General features: G+C 41.0%; 2 protein-coding genes across 2 annotated transcripts in view; one reads left to right on the forward strand and one right to left on the reverse strand.

Annotated features, from left to right (window-relative positions):
- FBXO15 (F-box protein 15) overlaps positions 1 to 9,829 on the reverse strand; it is a 50,539-nt gene extending 40,710 nt beyond the window's left edge. The window contains exon 1 of the mRNA XM_059706370.1: positions 9,723 to 9,829. Coding sequence (XP_059562353.1) covers positions 9,723 to 9,829 — 107 coding nt within the window. The remainder of the gene's footprint in view (positions 1 to 9,722) is intronic.
- A 613-nt stretch (positions 9,830 to 10,442) lies between these two features.
- Positions 10,443 to 14,879, forward strand: TIMM21 (translocase of inner mitochondrial membrane 21). Its single transcript, XM_059706369.1, has 6 exons — positions 10,443 to 11,064; positions 12,315 to 12,377; positions 12,475 to 12,572; positions 14,106 to 14,179; positions 14,268 to 14,373; positions 14,475 to 14,879. The coding sequence occupies exons 1-6, from the start codon at positions 10,770 to 10,772 to the stop codon at positions 14,568 to 14,570; spliced, it is 732 nt and encodes a 243-aa protein (XP_059562352.1). The 5' UTR covers positions 10,443 to 10,769; the 3' UTR covers positions 14,571 to 14,879.
- Positions 14,880 to 15,265: the final 386 nt, after the last annotated feature.

A 15,265-nucleotide genomic window follows, 5' to 3' on the forward strand; every position in this document is an offset into this window, starting at 1 on the left:
ACAACACGGAGGAACAGTGTATCGCAGGGAAATTCAACACTCTCTTGAATACCTGGCAGGACTAAGGCGAGCCAGACTGACGAGTAGAAGAACCAAAGGACCTTCACTACTGCAATTTTTTTTTCTTCTTTTTTCTTTTTTCACCTTTTAACTAAGAAACCAATTTTTTTTCTTTTTCCATCACCTGATTTTACCCTTTGAATTACTACATTTTTATTTTTAACCAGTATTATTACTGCTACCATTTTACCATTTTTTAAAGTGCCATTTTATTTTCTCTTTATTTTATTTTGGAATTAGTGTTCTCCATTCTATTTTCATAGTTCCGTTAGCATCAATTTTCCCTACCTCAATTTTACCTCTATGCTAAAACCCTCTCCCTCACTTTTCCCCTTTTGTTGTCCTGTTTCTCTTACCCTATTCCTGCTTTAGATTTTCCCTATTCCTTCTGTTTACCTCCTGTCAAAATTTCACCCTACTTATATATCCTATTTCCAATCCACTGCTCTAAATCCTTATACACATATCCCTTATCTTTCTTCACTATCCAAAATTTTTTTTTCTTCTTTTATCTTTCTATTGTTTTGTTGCTGTTTGCTTGATTGTTGAGTATATTTTTTTGTTGTTGTTGTTGTTGTTGTGTCTGTGTGTGTGTGTGTGTTTTAGGACTGGTTGTGAGGCTGTTTTGCTTTTTCTTTTTCTTTTTTTCTGCTGGGTTTTCCCCTCCCTCCACCCCCCCTCCCCCGCCCCCGGTTATTTTTGTGCTTCTGTTTTCCCTTGCCTCTCTTGATATTATTGGTTGTTTCTAGTTTGCATTCATCTCCAGGGAGCTATTGCTGGAATTTGTTGGGATTAGTGGCAGTTCTATAGGAGTTTTCTCCTCATATACATAGTCTCTTCCCCTCTTCTACTTCATTCTCTCTTTTTGCTCTTTTCTTTTTTTTCTCTTTTTTTTATCTCTTTTCTTTCCCCCTCCTTTTTCCCAATTTCATTTTTGCACTCCTTTTTTTTTTCTTCCCTACTTTTCTTTTCTTTTCTTTTTTCTCTTTTATCTTTTTCTCTTCTTTCTTCCTTATCCCCTAATTCTCTTCATTCAGGTGGTCACCTTTATTTGGGGTTATTAATATCGTGAATATATTTGTGTTTAGTGCCTGGTACGTGGTGCCTTGTTGTGTTGTATTTTGTGCCTTTAAATCAACGCAGCAGATCCAAGCAACAGCAGCCTCCTGAGCACCACACCCTCTGTCTGAGGAACAGAAGCTGTACGTGAAGCCTCCCTGCACCAACCAGAAGAGCCACCACAGCTGTGAACTGCACCCACCAGAAGAGCTGCTGCCAACTGAGGAGCACCTGCTACCGCAACTGCCCGAGGAGCAACCACAGCCCAAGGAGCTACTGCCACCCAGGGAGCAGCCAATGAATGACTCAACGTCTAGATATGTCAGTGAGATCAAACATGGGTAGACAAAGAAACCCACAGAGGAAAGAGAAGGAGGACTCTCCAGAAAAGCAGCTAAGTAATACAGAGGCATGCAACATGACCAAAAAAGAATTCAGAATAAGGGTCCTAGAGTGCATAAACCGGATGGAGGAAAAAATCAACAACTTCTGCAAGAAGCAAGAAGAAACAGATGAAAAAGTCAACTACCTATGCAAGAACCAAGAAGAAACAGATGAAAAAATCAATAACATATGGAAGAAGTTAGAAGAAACAGATGAAAAAATCAACAACTTAAGTAAGACCCAAGAAGAAATGAAGAGTGATATAGCTGCAATAAAAAACACCATTAAAGTATCAACAGTAGACTAGGAGAAGCGGAGGACCGAATTAGTGAATTAGAAGACAAGGAAGCAAAACACACCCAAAATGTACTGCAATTGGAGAAAACAATTAAAAGACAGGAGGAGAGCCTAAGGGAGCTTTGGGACAACATGAAATGAAACAACATATGAATAATAGGGGTACCAGAACAACAGAAAGATGAACAAGGATTAGAAAACCCATTCGAAGAAATAATATCAGAAAACTTCCCTGAGGTGGGGAAGAAAAAAGTCACACAAGCACAGAGAGTCCCAACAAGGTGAACCCGAAAAGACCCACACCAAGACACATCATAATTACCATGGCAAATGCTCAGGACAAAGAGAGAATCTTACAGGCTGCAAGAGAGAGACGGAAAGTTACATACAAGGGATCTCCCATTAGATTATCAAATGATTTCTCAACAGAAACACATCAGGCCAGAAAAGAATGGACAGAAATTTACAAAGTGATGCAAAGCAAAGGACTGAATCCAAGAATACTCTATCCAGCAAGGCTATCATTCAAACTTGAAGGGGAAATAAGAAGCTTCACAGACAAAAAATGGCTAAGGGAGTTTATCATCACCAAGCCAGCAATGCAAGGAATGCTAAAAGGACTGGTGTAAAAAGAAGAAATAAAAAGTTCAGAAAGAAAACAGCCACACAAAAAAAGAAATGGCTACAAACAAGTACCTTTCAATAATAACTTTAAACGTAAACAGACTAAATGCTCCAACCAAAAGACATCGAGTGGCTGAATGGATAAAAAACCATGACCCATACATCTGCTGTCTACAAGAGGCCCACCTCATTAGAAGGGACTCACACAGACTGAAAGTGAAAGGATGGAAAAATATCTTTCAGGCAAATGGAAAGGAAAAGAAAGCTAGGGAAGCAATACTTATATCGGACAAAATAGACCTCAAAGTGAAGGCCATAACAAGAGATAAGGAAGGCCACTTCATAATACTAAAGGGATCAATACAACAAGAAGATATAACCCTGGTAAACATATATGCACCCAATGCAGGAGCACCCAAATTCATAAAAAAAACTCCTGGAAGATATCAAAGGAGAGATCGACAACAATACAATCATAGTGGGGGAGTTTAATACACCACTGACAGCACTGGATAAGTCCTCTAGACAAACAATCAGCAGAGATACAGCAATCCTAAATGACTCACTAGATCAGATGGACTTAATAGACATCTTCAGAACACTTCACCCCAAAGCTGCGGGATATACATTCTACTCAAGTGCTCATAAGACATATTCAAAAATAGACCATATATTGGGTCACTAGCAAAGTATCCCCAAATTCAAGAAGATTGAAATCATAAAAAGCATCTTCTCAGATCACAATGGCATAATATTAGAAATTAACTACAATAAAAACAACCCAAAATACTCAAACACCTGGAAGCTGAATAGCATGTTATTAAATATTGATTGGGTCGCCAATGAGATCAAAGAAGAAACTAAAAACATCCTGGAAACTAATGACAATGAAAACACAACAATCCAAAACCTATGGGACACAATGAAAGCAGTCCTGAGAGGGAAGTTTATAGCTCTACAGGCCTATCTCAAAAAACAAGAAAAAATGGTAGTAAATCATCTAACTCTACAACTCAAAGAATTAGAAAGACAGCAACAAGAAAACCCCAGAGTGAGCAGAAGGAAGGAGATAATAAAGATTAGAGCAGAAATAAATGACATAGAGACCAAAAAAACAATACAGAAAAATCAATGAAACCAAGAGCTGGTTCTTTGAAAGGATAAACAAGATTGACAAACCTCTAGCCAGACTCACCAAGAAGCAAAGAGAGAGGGCCCAAATAAACAAAATCAGAAACGAAAGAGGCGAAATAACAACAGACCCCACAGAAATACAAATGATTGTTAAAAAATACTATGGTCAGCTCTACTCCAACAAACTAGACAACCTGGAGGAAATGGACAAATTCCTAAAAAAATACAGCATTCCAAAACTCAATCAGGAAGAATCTAAAAATCTCAACAGGCCAATAACTATGGAAGAAATTGAAGCAGTCATCAAAAAGCTTCCATCAAACAAAAGCCCAGGACCAGACGGCTTCACAGGGAAGTTTTACCAAACATTCAAGGAAGAACTAAAACCTATCCTCCTCAGACTATTCCAAAAAATTCAAGAGGAAGGAACACTTCCAAGCTCATTCTATGAAGCCAGCATCACCCTAATACCAAAACCAGGTAAAGACAACACAATGAAAGAGAATTACAGGCCAATATCCCTCATGAACATAGATGCCAAAATCCTCAACAAAATCTTAGCAAATCGGATCCAGAAGTACATCAGAAAGATCATACACCATGACCAAGTAGGATTTATCCCAGGGATGCAAGGATGGTACAATATCCGCAAATCAATAAACGTGATACATCACATAAACAAATTGAAAGAAAAAAACCACATGGTCATATCAATTGATGCAGAAAAAGCATTTGAAAAAATTCAACACCCATTTTTGATAAAAACTCTCAGTAAGGCGGGAGTAGAAGGATCATACCTCAACATAATAAAAGCTATATATGACAGGCCCACAGCCAACATCATACTCAATGGACAAAAACTTACACCATTTCCCCTAAGAACAGGAACAAGACAAGGATGCCCCCTCTCACCACTCCTGTTCAACATAGTACTGGAAGTGTTAGCCATTGCAATTAGGCAAGAAGAAGAAATAAAAGGCATCCAAATTGGAAAAGAGGAAGTAAAACTGTCCTTATTTGCAGACGACATGATATTATACATACAAAACCCTAGAGACTCCATCAAAAAGCTACTAGACTTAATACATGAATTTGGCAATGTAGCAGGATACAAAATTAACCCCAAGAAATCTGAGGCATTTCTATACACCAATAGTGAACTTTCAGAAAGAGAGATTATAAAAACAATCCCATTTACCATCGCACCAAAAAAATTAAGCTACCTAGTAATAAACTTAACTAAAGAGGTAAAAGACCTCTACTCAGAAAACTACAGGACGTTGAAAAAAGATATAGAGAAAGACATAAACAGATGGAAGAACATACCGTGTTCATGGATTGGTAGAATCAACATCATTAAAATGTCCATACTACCCAAAGCAATCTATAAATTCAACACACTTCCCATTAAAATACCAACGGCATACTTCACAGATCTAGAACGAACTCTCCAAAAATTCATCTGGAATAAAAAAAAAGACCCCGAATAGCTGCAGCAATCCTGAAAAAAGAACAAAGTAGGTGGGATCTCAATACCAGATATCAAGATGTATTACAAAGCCACTGTTCTCAAAACTGCGTGGTTCTGGCACAAGAACAGGCATATAGATCAATGGACTAGAATAGAGAGCCCAGAAATCGGCCCGAACCAATATGCTCAATTAATATTTGACAAAGGAGGCAAGAACATACAATGGAGCCAAGATAGTCTCTTCAATAAATGGTGTTGGGAAAATTGGACAGATATATGCAAGAAAATGAAACTAGACCACCAACTTACACCATACACAAAAATAAACTCAAAATGGATAAAGGACTTAAATGTATGACAGGAAACCATAAAAATTCTAGAAGAATCCAAAGGCAACAAAATCTCAGACATATGCCGAAGCAATTTCGTCACTAATACAGCTCATAGGGCACTTGAAACTAAAGAGAAAATGAACAAATGGGACTACATCAAAATAAAAAGCTTCTGCACAGCAAAAGAAACCATCAACAAAACAACAAGAAAACCCAGTGTGTGGGAAAACATATTTGCCAATGTCATATCTGATAAGGGCCTAATCTCCAAAATTTATAGGGAACTCATACAACTTAACTAAAGGAAGATAAACAATCCAATCAAAAAATGGGCAAAGGACCTAAATAGACACCTTTCAAAAGAGGACATTCAGAAAGCCAAGAGACATATGAAAACATGCTCAAAGTCACTAATCATCCGAGAGATGCAAATCAAAACAACAATGAGGTACCATCTCACACCTGTCAGACTGGCTATCATCAACAAATCAACAAATGACAAGTGCTGGAGAGGATGTGGAGAAAAAGGAACACTCGTGCACTGCTGGTGGGAATGCAGACTGGTGCAGCCACTATGGAAGACAGTATGGAGTTTCCTCAAAAAACTGAAAATGGAACTCCCATTTGACCCTGTGATCCCACTTCTAGGAATATATCCCAAGAAACCAGGAACACCAATCAGAAAGGATATATGCACCCCTATGTTCATAGCAGCACAATTCACCATAGCTAAGATCTGGAAACAGCCTAAGTGCCCATCAGTAGATGTATGTAATACCCTTTGTAATACTTTAAGCAATTAAAAGAAAAAAAAAAAAAAGATGCCAAAAGAAATAAAAACTATTCCCCTAGGCCAGTGGTTCTCAACCTGTGTGTCGCGACCCCTTTGGCAGTCGAATGACCCTTTCACAGGGGTCGCTTAAGACCATCCTGCATATCAGATATTTACATTATAATTCATAACAGTAGCAACATTACAGTTATGAAGTAGCAACGAAAATAATTTTATGGTTGGGTCACAACATGAGGAACTGTATTTAAAGGGCCAGAAGGTTGAGAACCACTGCCCTAGGCCTTTCCAAGGTAACTGGAGGAAAGTAAATTAATATGGTGTATTGATCCATTTCAACCTAGAAAATTAGTGAAGACCAAATAAATGATGAGGACTGGCTATGGCAATTAAGTAGGCTGGCTCACTCAGGGTCTGGAGAAAAAACTGGTGCACACGGTGAGGAAAGCCAAATCTGGAAGTGTCTGTTAAGACCATTAAAGGCACACACATTTTTTTAAGACAGAAATTTCATTTCTAGAAATATAGCCTAAGGTAAAAAAAAAATGTGCCCTATGACTTCACTCAGAAACGTCCATCTCAAAGTTGTCTGCTGGGGAAAAATACAGGGGTTGGTTAAACTGCGTGGCCTCTGTACAGGGAACAATGTTCAGTTAGTGAAAGGGTACGTTTCCAACACAGGTGAAAGCCTGTGAGACAGAAACAAGTTCATGATCTCCTTCCAAGTGTCGTCTTGCTCCCTCACCTCCTTCAGGCGTCTCAATGAGAACTTCATCCAAGCTCTAACTCTAAAACTCCAATCCATGCCCTACACACCACACACACACACACACACACACACACACACACACACGAACACACTACACACACTCATACTCATACACACACATACCACACATACACACACACTTATATGTACTTACATATACACATACACTCACACTGACACACCACACACACACACACACACACACACACACACACACACACACTTTATGCCCCTTCCCTACTCTTCTCCTTGGCGCATATCACCATCCAACACTATACTGTACATTTTATTTATCTCCTTGTTTACTATCCCTAGAAGGTGAGCTCCATGTTGGCAAGGTGTTCTGTGTGAGTTTTATTCACTGCTGAGTCTTCAGCACCCACAACATGACCAGCATGCAGAAGGCAATCAATAACTTAATTATGTGCTTAATTAAGAACACATAAACTGAAAATGCATGTTATAAGTATAAATTATATATAATCTTATTTTTGTATTTCTCTCTTAAGAGAAAAGCTGGACACACAAAGAAAAGAGGTCTGGAAGTAAAGACAACAGGTGTCAGCCAGTAATATATCTGGTTCACAGGATTACAAGGTTACAAAGCTTTTTAGTGATGGTTGCTTTTAAATGGGGGCTGGAGGATTGAAAGGACAGACCTCAATGTACTTTCTAACATTTCTTATATATTGAGTGTGTAATAAATTGTGTGGGAGGGGGTTGTTGTTTTGATTTAAAAATTGAGACACACACAAGAAGTTATGGAATCAGTCTCATAGCGCAATCCTTCAGGCTGGGACAGTGGTTCTCAAAACCTTTCACAGCATCCTGGGTACCCGGTCCCTGAGATCTAGGGGCATAGCTTGCAGACAGCTCAAAACTTCTTTGAAGTCTCTTATTTGATCTTAAAAATTAATGCAAATGTTGTATTCAAGTAGATAACATATCTGTGTCTTGTTATAAAAAATGGATTATACTATTTACCAGTTAAATTATTGAACACTTCCCCCCCAAAGCTGCTGCATTTATTTTACATGTAGGGAAGACACTCCATGTGCTTCCCTACCCACTGGCATCTATCCACTTGAAAGTACAGCCTATTTCTTGATGTTTTTCCTCAATTAAAACAGATCTCATAAGTCCCTCATTTCACAAATTAGAAAACTAATGCGTTAACTAGGCAATCACAGTGACTTGAGATACAAGCTCGAGGCCCAGGGCACTATATAAAAAGACTATCTTCTCTTTTTTCCCTAAAGTGAATTTCAGATTATTTACAATCTCTAGAAATTATAATGTCATTAAATCAAACTAGGGAAATTCAAGGTCCTATAAGTTAAATTGGTCAAGAAACTCATCGATTAAAACAACTATCCTCCTATATAATAAAGAGGTAATGTGCAAATTAACCCCCATGCCCTCACAAGATGGCTGCCTACAACCAGGTCAGCAGGGGGCTTAGTGAGGGATGACCAAACGACTGAACAAGCAGAATGCGTGGGCAACCGGCGGGGAGTGGGGGGGGGGGGAGTTCGGGGTGACCAGGCCAGCAGGCAGGTAAGCAATTAGGAGCAGGCAGTCCAAGATTGTGAGAGGGATGTCCAACTGCCCATTTATGCCCGATCCCCGGGAACCCTATGGTGGACATGGGACATAGTCCTGGAGAATCGGGAAAACAAAACTGACAAGTAGTGAAACCGGCAAGTAACAACCCGTTTTTAATGCTTAAGGGTAGACATCTGGTGTATTAGAATGCATAACATGCACAACTTTTTATATCTATAAATCAAGAAGACTTAAAAGCAAAAAGGTAATTCTCAAGAATACAAACTGTCCTTAGCATTATCCCTACACCTGGTAAACTAACTGGGATGATGGGTACAGAGCTAGGAATGCTCGGGATGAAATAAAAGGGAGTTAATAAAGTACCATGATAGCACACTGATACTTCTGACATACTGGCTGGCTCATTCGCACTGGGAAAAGAGCCATTACCCCTGGGCGTTAAGATCTGTAAAGCAGCTGCAGCCTCTTGACCCCTGCCCCTCCCCCCTCTCACTCCTCAAAATTGCCTTTTCTCAGTGTGGAATAGGACCCCCCTTCAGTTCCAGGGTTCCCCAAGAGAAATGGAGGGGACGAGTCTCTAGACGCCAGAAGGAGACCACCACAGGCCCTAGCAGGAAAACCGGCCGGATAGGGTTAGGAGCTGAACCCTGCGGGGTGACCTCTAGTGACTCGGACTTGGCCCAGAGTCGGACGAGCACAAAGTGTTGGAAGTGCAAGAAAGTGTTACACTGGAGGGCGCGCTCCGAGACCAACCTGCCTGCCGGAGGGATCTGCTTAGGGCGTACCCAGGAATCGTGGTCAGTACAGAAAATCATAACGTTCCTACTTCTCTAAGTTATAAAGTCACGAAAAGACGAAAGGTGACTCCCGGTCTCCGAATAAGGAAGAACTTTGGGGGCGCGATGCGGAGCGGTGCCGTTTCAGGACCTGCAGGTGGGCACCTGTGACGTGCATCTGTCGGGGCAGGTGTAGCTCATGCGCGAGGCGCCGCTCAGGGGTTGAGGGGCTTACTACGCTCGCAGTACCCACTAACTGACTTAACGGAAAGGGAAGGAAGGTTTCCCGGGGCTCCTCTACTTATTCCACGACTGGAGGTGACCCCACGCTTCCAAATTGAAGACACTTCCTCCCGCCGTTCTTCCAGACCTTTCCCTAACAGGAGCCGCCAGCGACGCGCCAGAGAGGGACCAATGAACAGACCTGGGAAGGGGCGGCAGGAAGGGAGGGGACCATCACCTGAACCCGCTGCTCCCTGGGATGGCGCGGAGGCCGCCAAGAGGCAGGCGCAGCGCCTGGACTCCCAGCCAGTGCTGCTGCAGGAGCCGGGCACGTCCGGTCGCCATGGCGACCTGGTGTAAAGCGTGGGCGGCGCGAAGTCGCGAAGGTACAGCGCCGCTCGCGCTCAGCCACTCCCACCAGACTCTGGCGCGCTCCCCAAGGCGCGCGCGCATAAGTGTCTTTCCACCCGCTCCCAGAGGATTCTAGAAACTTCTTAGAGCTCGGAGTTTTTAGCACCCGTGTTGCAATTGTGGCGGCCTCGTTCCTCCCCACTTGTTTGCTCTAGGGTAGCTCGCGCTACTTCTGTCTCATCTGGGGCAGCGGGGAGGGGGGTGGGGGGAGGCGGGAGAGAAACTGAAATTCAGAGGCTACATAATTTGCCCTTAAGGGAGGGCAAAGCCACCATCAGACCCGAGAACTTTTCAGTTTACGCAGTCCTCTATAGAGTCGAGGAACACACAGTTTGCAAATGCTAATTTGACTTTTGTGCGCGTTCTAAAACTACTTTGCTCTAACTGCCAAAACCAATTAAGTGCCGCGCAGGCGTAGGCCATCCGCGCAAGGTCGTCTGGGAGACGGCGAGAGGACCGCTGCTTCTGGCCACCTTGCACTGTGGGAGATGTAGTCCTTGTGTGTCTTCCCCGCTGCAGCAACTCAGTGAGGAGTGAAGTTCTCAAACTACTATTCCCAGGATTCCTAGTGGTTTCCCAGGATACTTTGCAAAGGCATGGCGGGCAGAGTGTGAATGTCAGCCAGGAAGGTAAGCCAAGCACATTTATTCAAGTAAAAAGAGGACCAAAGAGAAGGGAAGTTGGACAGCAACTTCTTCCGGGAGACCTTTCGTCTTAACGCTGCTGGAGCTAACGTTTTTGTCGAGCACGCAGTGCAATCTTACCGGCGTGAATGTGTGCACTTGAGCACGCATCGGGCTGGGCGTGGAGCGGCCAGTGAAGCTTTGCTGGTGGAAGTTGTCATCTTCCCTAAACGGAGCGGGTTTCTGTGAACATGATTTGTTTTTTTCTACGAGCTGTACAGTATACGGAGAAGCTGCACAGGTCCTCGGGAAAGCGCTTGTATTTGCCACACTTGGTACTTAACAAAGCTTTCTTGAAGACTAAGCCCGGTTTGATATGGGGGCTGCACGAGCAGAAAACGGTGCGACCTGGTTGTATCCCTGGAGTCACCCCGAGGGCCATCTGCACGCAGGGACAGGGCCCCCAGAGAGCAAAGGAGGACAGCAGCAAGCAAGTATCTGTGCACAGTCAGAGAGGGGAAACCGCCATCTCAACAGCACAGAAAGGTAAAGGGAACTCTCCAGTGAGGACTAGGCTTGCAACAAACATGACAACAGTTGCCCATACCCTTTTGTAGAAGTTCAATGCAAAAGCTGGAAAGACAACTCACAAATTAAAAGATAGAACCGCTAAGCATAGTTTAGCCCCAGAGAGTATCGCCTATAATGATCTCCATAGATTTGAACTCAAATTTGAAAGTTGATTTTGATATAACTTTGTTGAATTATGTCTAGAAAAATTTTCTCAACTTTTATTAGTTTGTGTGGTGAGAGCTATTTAAAACTTAACCATTGATAAGTACTTTAAAGTAGACAAGTAGATTGTCCAGGTGTTATTTCATCCATTTGACTCTGACATTCAGTCTTTCCAACATTAGTATTGTAATGTAGGAGGCACACTTCCCCAGTTTCACACAACTGAATATTAACCGCAGATTTCCCTAATCTCGGTTTTCTAATAGCCAGGCCAATGGTCTTTAGGACAACCATTCACAAGGATTTCATGAGCTTCCATTTTGTCTATGCTCAGTCAGGAGCATGGTTATTCAATTAAAACTTGTTCAGTGATGGAAATGTTCTGTATGTGGGCTGTCCCAGTATGGTGGCCACTAGCCACCTGTGGCTGTTGAGCACTTGAGATGTTGCTAGTGTGAGGAACTCAATTTTTATTTAATTTTAAGTTAAAGTTAGGTTAATTTTTAAATTAAATAGCCCTGTGTGGCATGTTGCTGTATTACACATCCCAGGCCCAGAATGTCCAGGTTACATAAACTATATTATCACATGGTGGGAAACTGAACAAATCCTGGGCAAGACTATACATATCCACTGTTACTGTTTGTTGCTCCTTGTCAATAGAGGTGGAAAATAATGCATTCTCCACACCACTGGCCTACACCATGAGGTAGTGCTGATGTACTCCCGTAAGTTATCACCTGTGGATAACTGGACCATGGTCATCCTCTAGTATCTGTGGATTCTGCAAGAGGAAGACTGGTGAATGACATGGGACTATGATGGGGACCAGCACCCTTTGTACATTTCAGTCTCTAGCACTATCTCTACCATCCCCCTCTCAGATGTGATTTGGTTTACATGTTTTTTGATTGGTTCTGATTCACAGGGACATTTGAGAACAGCTACTTCAGAGCACAGACCCATTCGTTAGGTCCTGAGTCCCCACCTCGCCTAGAAATACTGAAGGTTCCTGCTTGTGTCTGGCACACATGTGACTCGGTGCTTTTTTCTCTTGACAGTTAAAGAAGCTGGAAGAGATTTTACCTATTTAATAGTGGTGATTATTGGAATCAGCATTACAGGTTGAAAACACAGCAAGTATAAAACCCCAAATATCTGTTTCACTTACTAATTGTATTGCCCTGGCTTTGCTTGATCTTCTTTTTCTGTGACTTTCAGGTGGCCTGTTTTATGTGATTTTCAAAGAACTTTTTTCTTCATCTAGTCCTAATAAGATATATGGGAAAGCCTTAGAAAAGTGCAGATCACATCCCGAGGTGAGTCCTCAAGGTAGAGTTACACAAACTCTGATAATAGGGAGAGAGAGTGGGCAGAACTCACATACTGGTTCTAAGACTAGTGAAATTTACATAATAATGTTTGAGTTGTTTATGCTTTTAGCTCTTTACTAGTATTCTATACATGCACTCAAACATCCATGGACAGTGTTTTCATCCTAATTATATAAGACAAATTCATTTCACTAGTTATCAAATGCTTAGAATATACCAGTCTAAAACAGCTACACAGTTCTTAAATGTCTCTCACATCATTCCTTTTTATAAGACTGTTATTATGTGATGTCTCCAGTCATTTTTTAAAAACGTGATTCATGACTCCATGATCACAATAGTAATTCTTATTGAGAGCATATTATGAGCCAAGGACTGTGCTTAGCATTTCAGTGCATTGTCCTTATTAAACCTCATATAAACCATTGTGTCGAATTCTGCTGTTATCCCATTTGCAGAAGGGGAAACTGACAGAGAGATGAAAATAAATAGGAGTAGCATAATTAAATGTTAGGATGCTTCTCTAAAGAGATGTCGTCATTCACAAACTCAGCCTTTCCTAGATCTTCAGCCTTTTGAACAAAACAAAATACAGAGAATAAACAGAGTAGGATAGTATGAAAGTCATAATTTAATTTGCTGCCTACAAGAGCTCTACAAATAATTAAATTTCAACACTCGATGTTGTCAGCATTTATAAAGGTCCTGTTCTTTGCCAGGCACTGTGCCTGGTTGAAAACTAGAAAACTTTCATGTTTGGTACTGATGTGTTTACTAGTATTAAGTTGTTTGAACAGTTGTGCCATTCATCTCAGCTCCACAGTTCTTAAATTCATTTCTCATCTTACACTTTATTCCTTTTTACTTTTGCATGAAAAATGTGATGCTGAAGATGCCCAACACAAAATAAGACAAATTCTATAGACTTGAGGCAACATTTATTTTAGTTTGATACCATTTTTTTAAGGTTCCAAAGTGCATTTTAAATTCAATAAAAATTATACTTCCATTTCATTACCATTAGGAATAATTGATTCACACCTATAGATCTGGTTTGTTTTAAATAGGTCGGTATTAAATGTTTAATGTTTATTAAATATTTAAATACATGAGGTTTTTTTCCCACTGGGCTTAATGACTTAAAAAACATTTTGTCTCATAGCTTTTAGTATTAGACCCCATTAGATGAATTTCACTACAAATGTTCAGGCATTTAAATATATGAGCACTGGTTGTGCTTCTTTTTGTGAAGAGTGGGAATAGCTTCACTTCACCAATGCAGTTCTAAAACTGCAAGCAGCACCATAAAGTTACCTGGATCAGTCTCTGCACAGGAAATATTTAAGTTAGTTATGGGGTGATTTTTGCATAATAACTTTTCTTTTTTCATTATTGGAGTTGTCATTTTGAAAAGGTCCTAGGCTTACTGATTTTTTTTTTCCTAAAATAAATCACTTAGTTTTTCAGAAAATATTTCCCTAAGAAACCACTAAATAAAATGTTGTCTTTATTCTGCAGGTAATAAGTGTCTTTGGTGAGCCTGTTAAAGGATATGGGGAGATGACAAGACGTGGTCGAAGGCAGCACGTCAGGTACTGCACCTGGGTTGCATTTGGAAGGCTCAGGGATTGTTTTTAAATGAAAGGGATTTAGGTCTTTGTTCTTTCCTTTTCTTGACAGTTTTATTGAATATGTAAAGGATGGGCTGAAACACGTGCGTGTGAAGTTCTACATCCAGGGTTCCGAGCCTGGGAAGCAGGGGACAGTGCATGCGGAGGTGAAGGAGGTGAGAGGGGGTGGGGAGACATGGTCTAAGTCGCAGTTGTAGAATGCACTGGAAGGAAAAAAGCCACCTCAAAAATCTTTTTTTTTTTTTTTTTTTTTCAGAATCCAGAAAGTGGTGAATATGAATTCCGATATATATTTGTAGACCTTGAAACTTATCCTAGAAGAACTATTGTCATTGAAGATAACCGACCCTGAGATTGAAAGGCTCAGCACCCAGGCCATTTCCTCATGGGTGTTTCATGGTGCAGACTTTCAGCTCTGATCTGCATGGCTCTCCCAGAGTCAGTTTTGAATAGGTTGGGAAAGAGTGAATGGAACTGGGTAGTTGTTGCATTTAGACTAACCAAATCAGATTTTCCTGTAGAGTAAAAAATCTTGAAATAGTGCATATTTTAGGTGATCCTGGGCATCGTGTAAATAAGAAAATAGAGTTCATTATTTTGTGCTTTTTTATGTTATATAGCTATATAAAATCTGTGGAATAAAATTAACATGTAATAACCAGCTACTTTCCATATACTTTGGTATCTGATGAGATAAACATCTGAAAATATTTGAAAACTGTAGGAACCAAATGATAAGTACATTCTCTTCAAAGTGGTCATAGAAAGGTTGTGCACATTGTATGAGTTGTGGTGATCTAGTATATCTCCTATGTCCCCTCTCTGAATCGGGGCCATTGCACACAGTGGGAAAGTGACTGCTCTAAAGTCGAGTGGACTTGCCCAGGTTCTCAGCAGGTGTGTGGGCCTGTGCAGGTACCTTAGCCTCCTTCAGCCTCACTGGCTGGCTTGTGAGGATGACTGAAAAGTGGTAGGTGCAAATGCCTGGACTGTAGAAAGTCCCCGTGAAGTGCCCCAGCCCTTTGGAACCTGCACTGAGACATCACT

The sequence above is a fragment of the Myotis daubentonii genome, chromosome 8 (genome assembly GCF_963259705.1).
Source record: "Myotis daubentonii chromosome 8, mMyoDau2.1, whole genome shotgun sequence".
Classification (NCBI taxonomy): Eukaryota; Metazoa; Chordata; class Mammalia; order Chiroptera; family Vespertilionidae; genus Myotis; species Myotis daubentonii.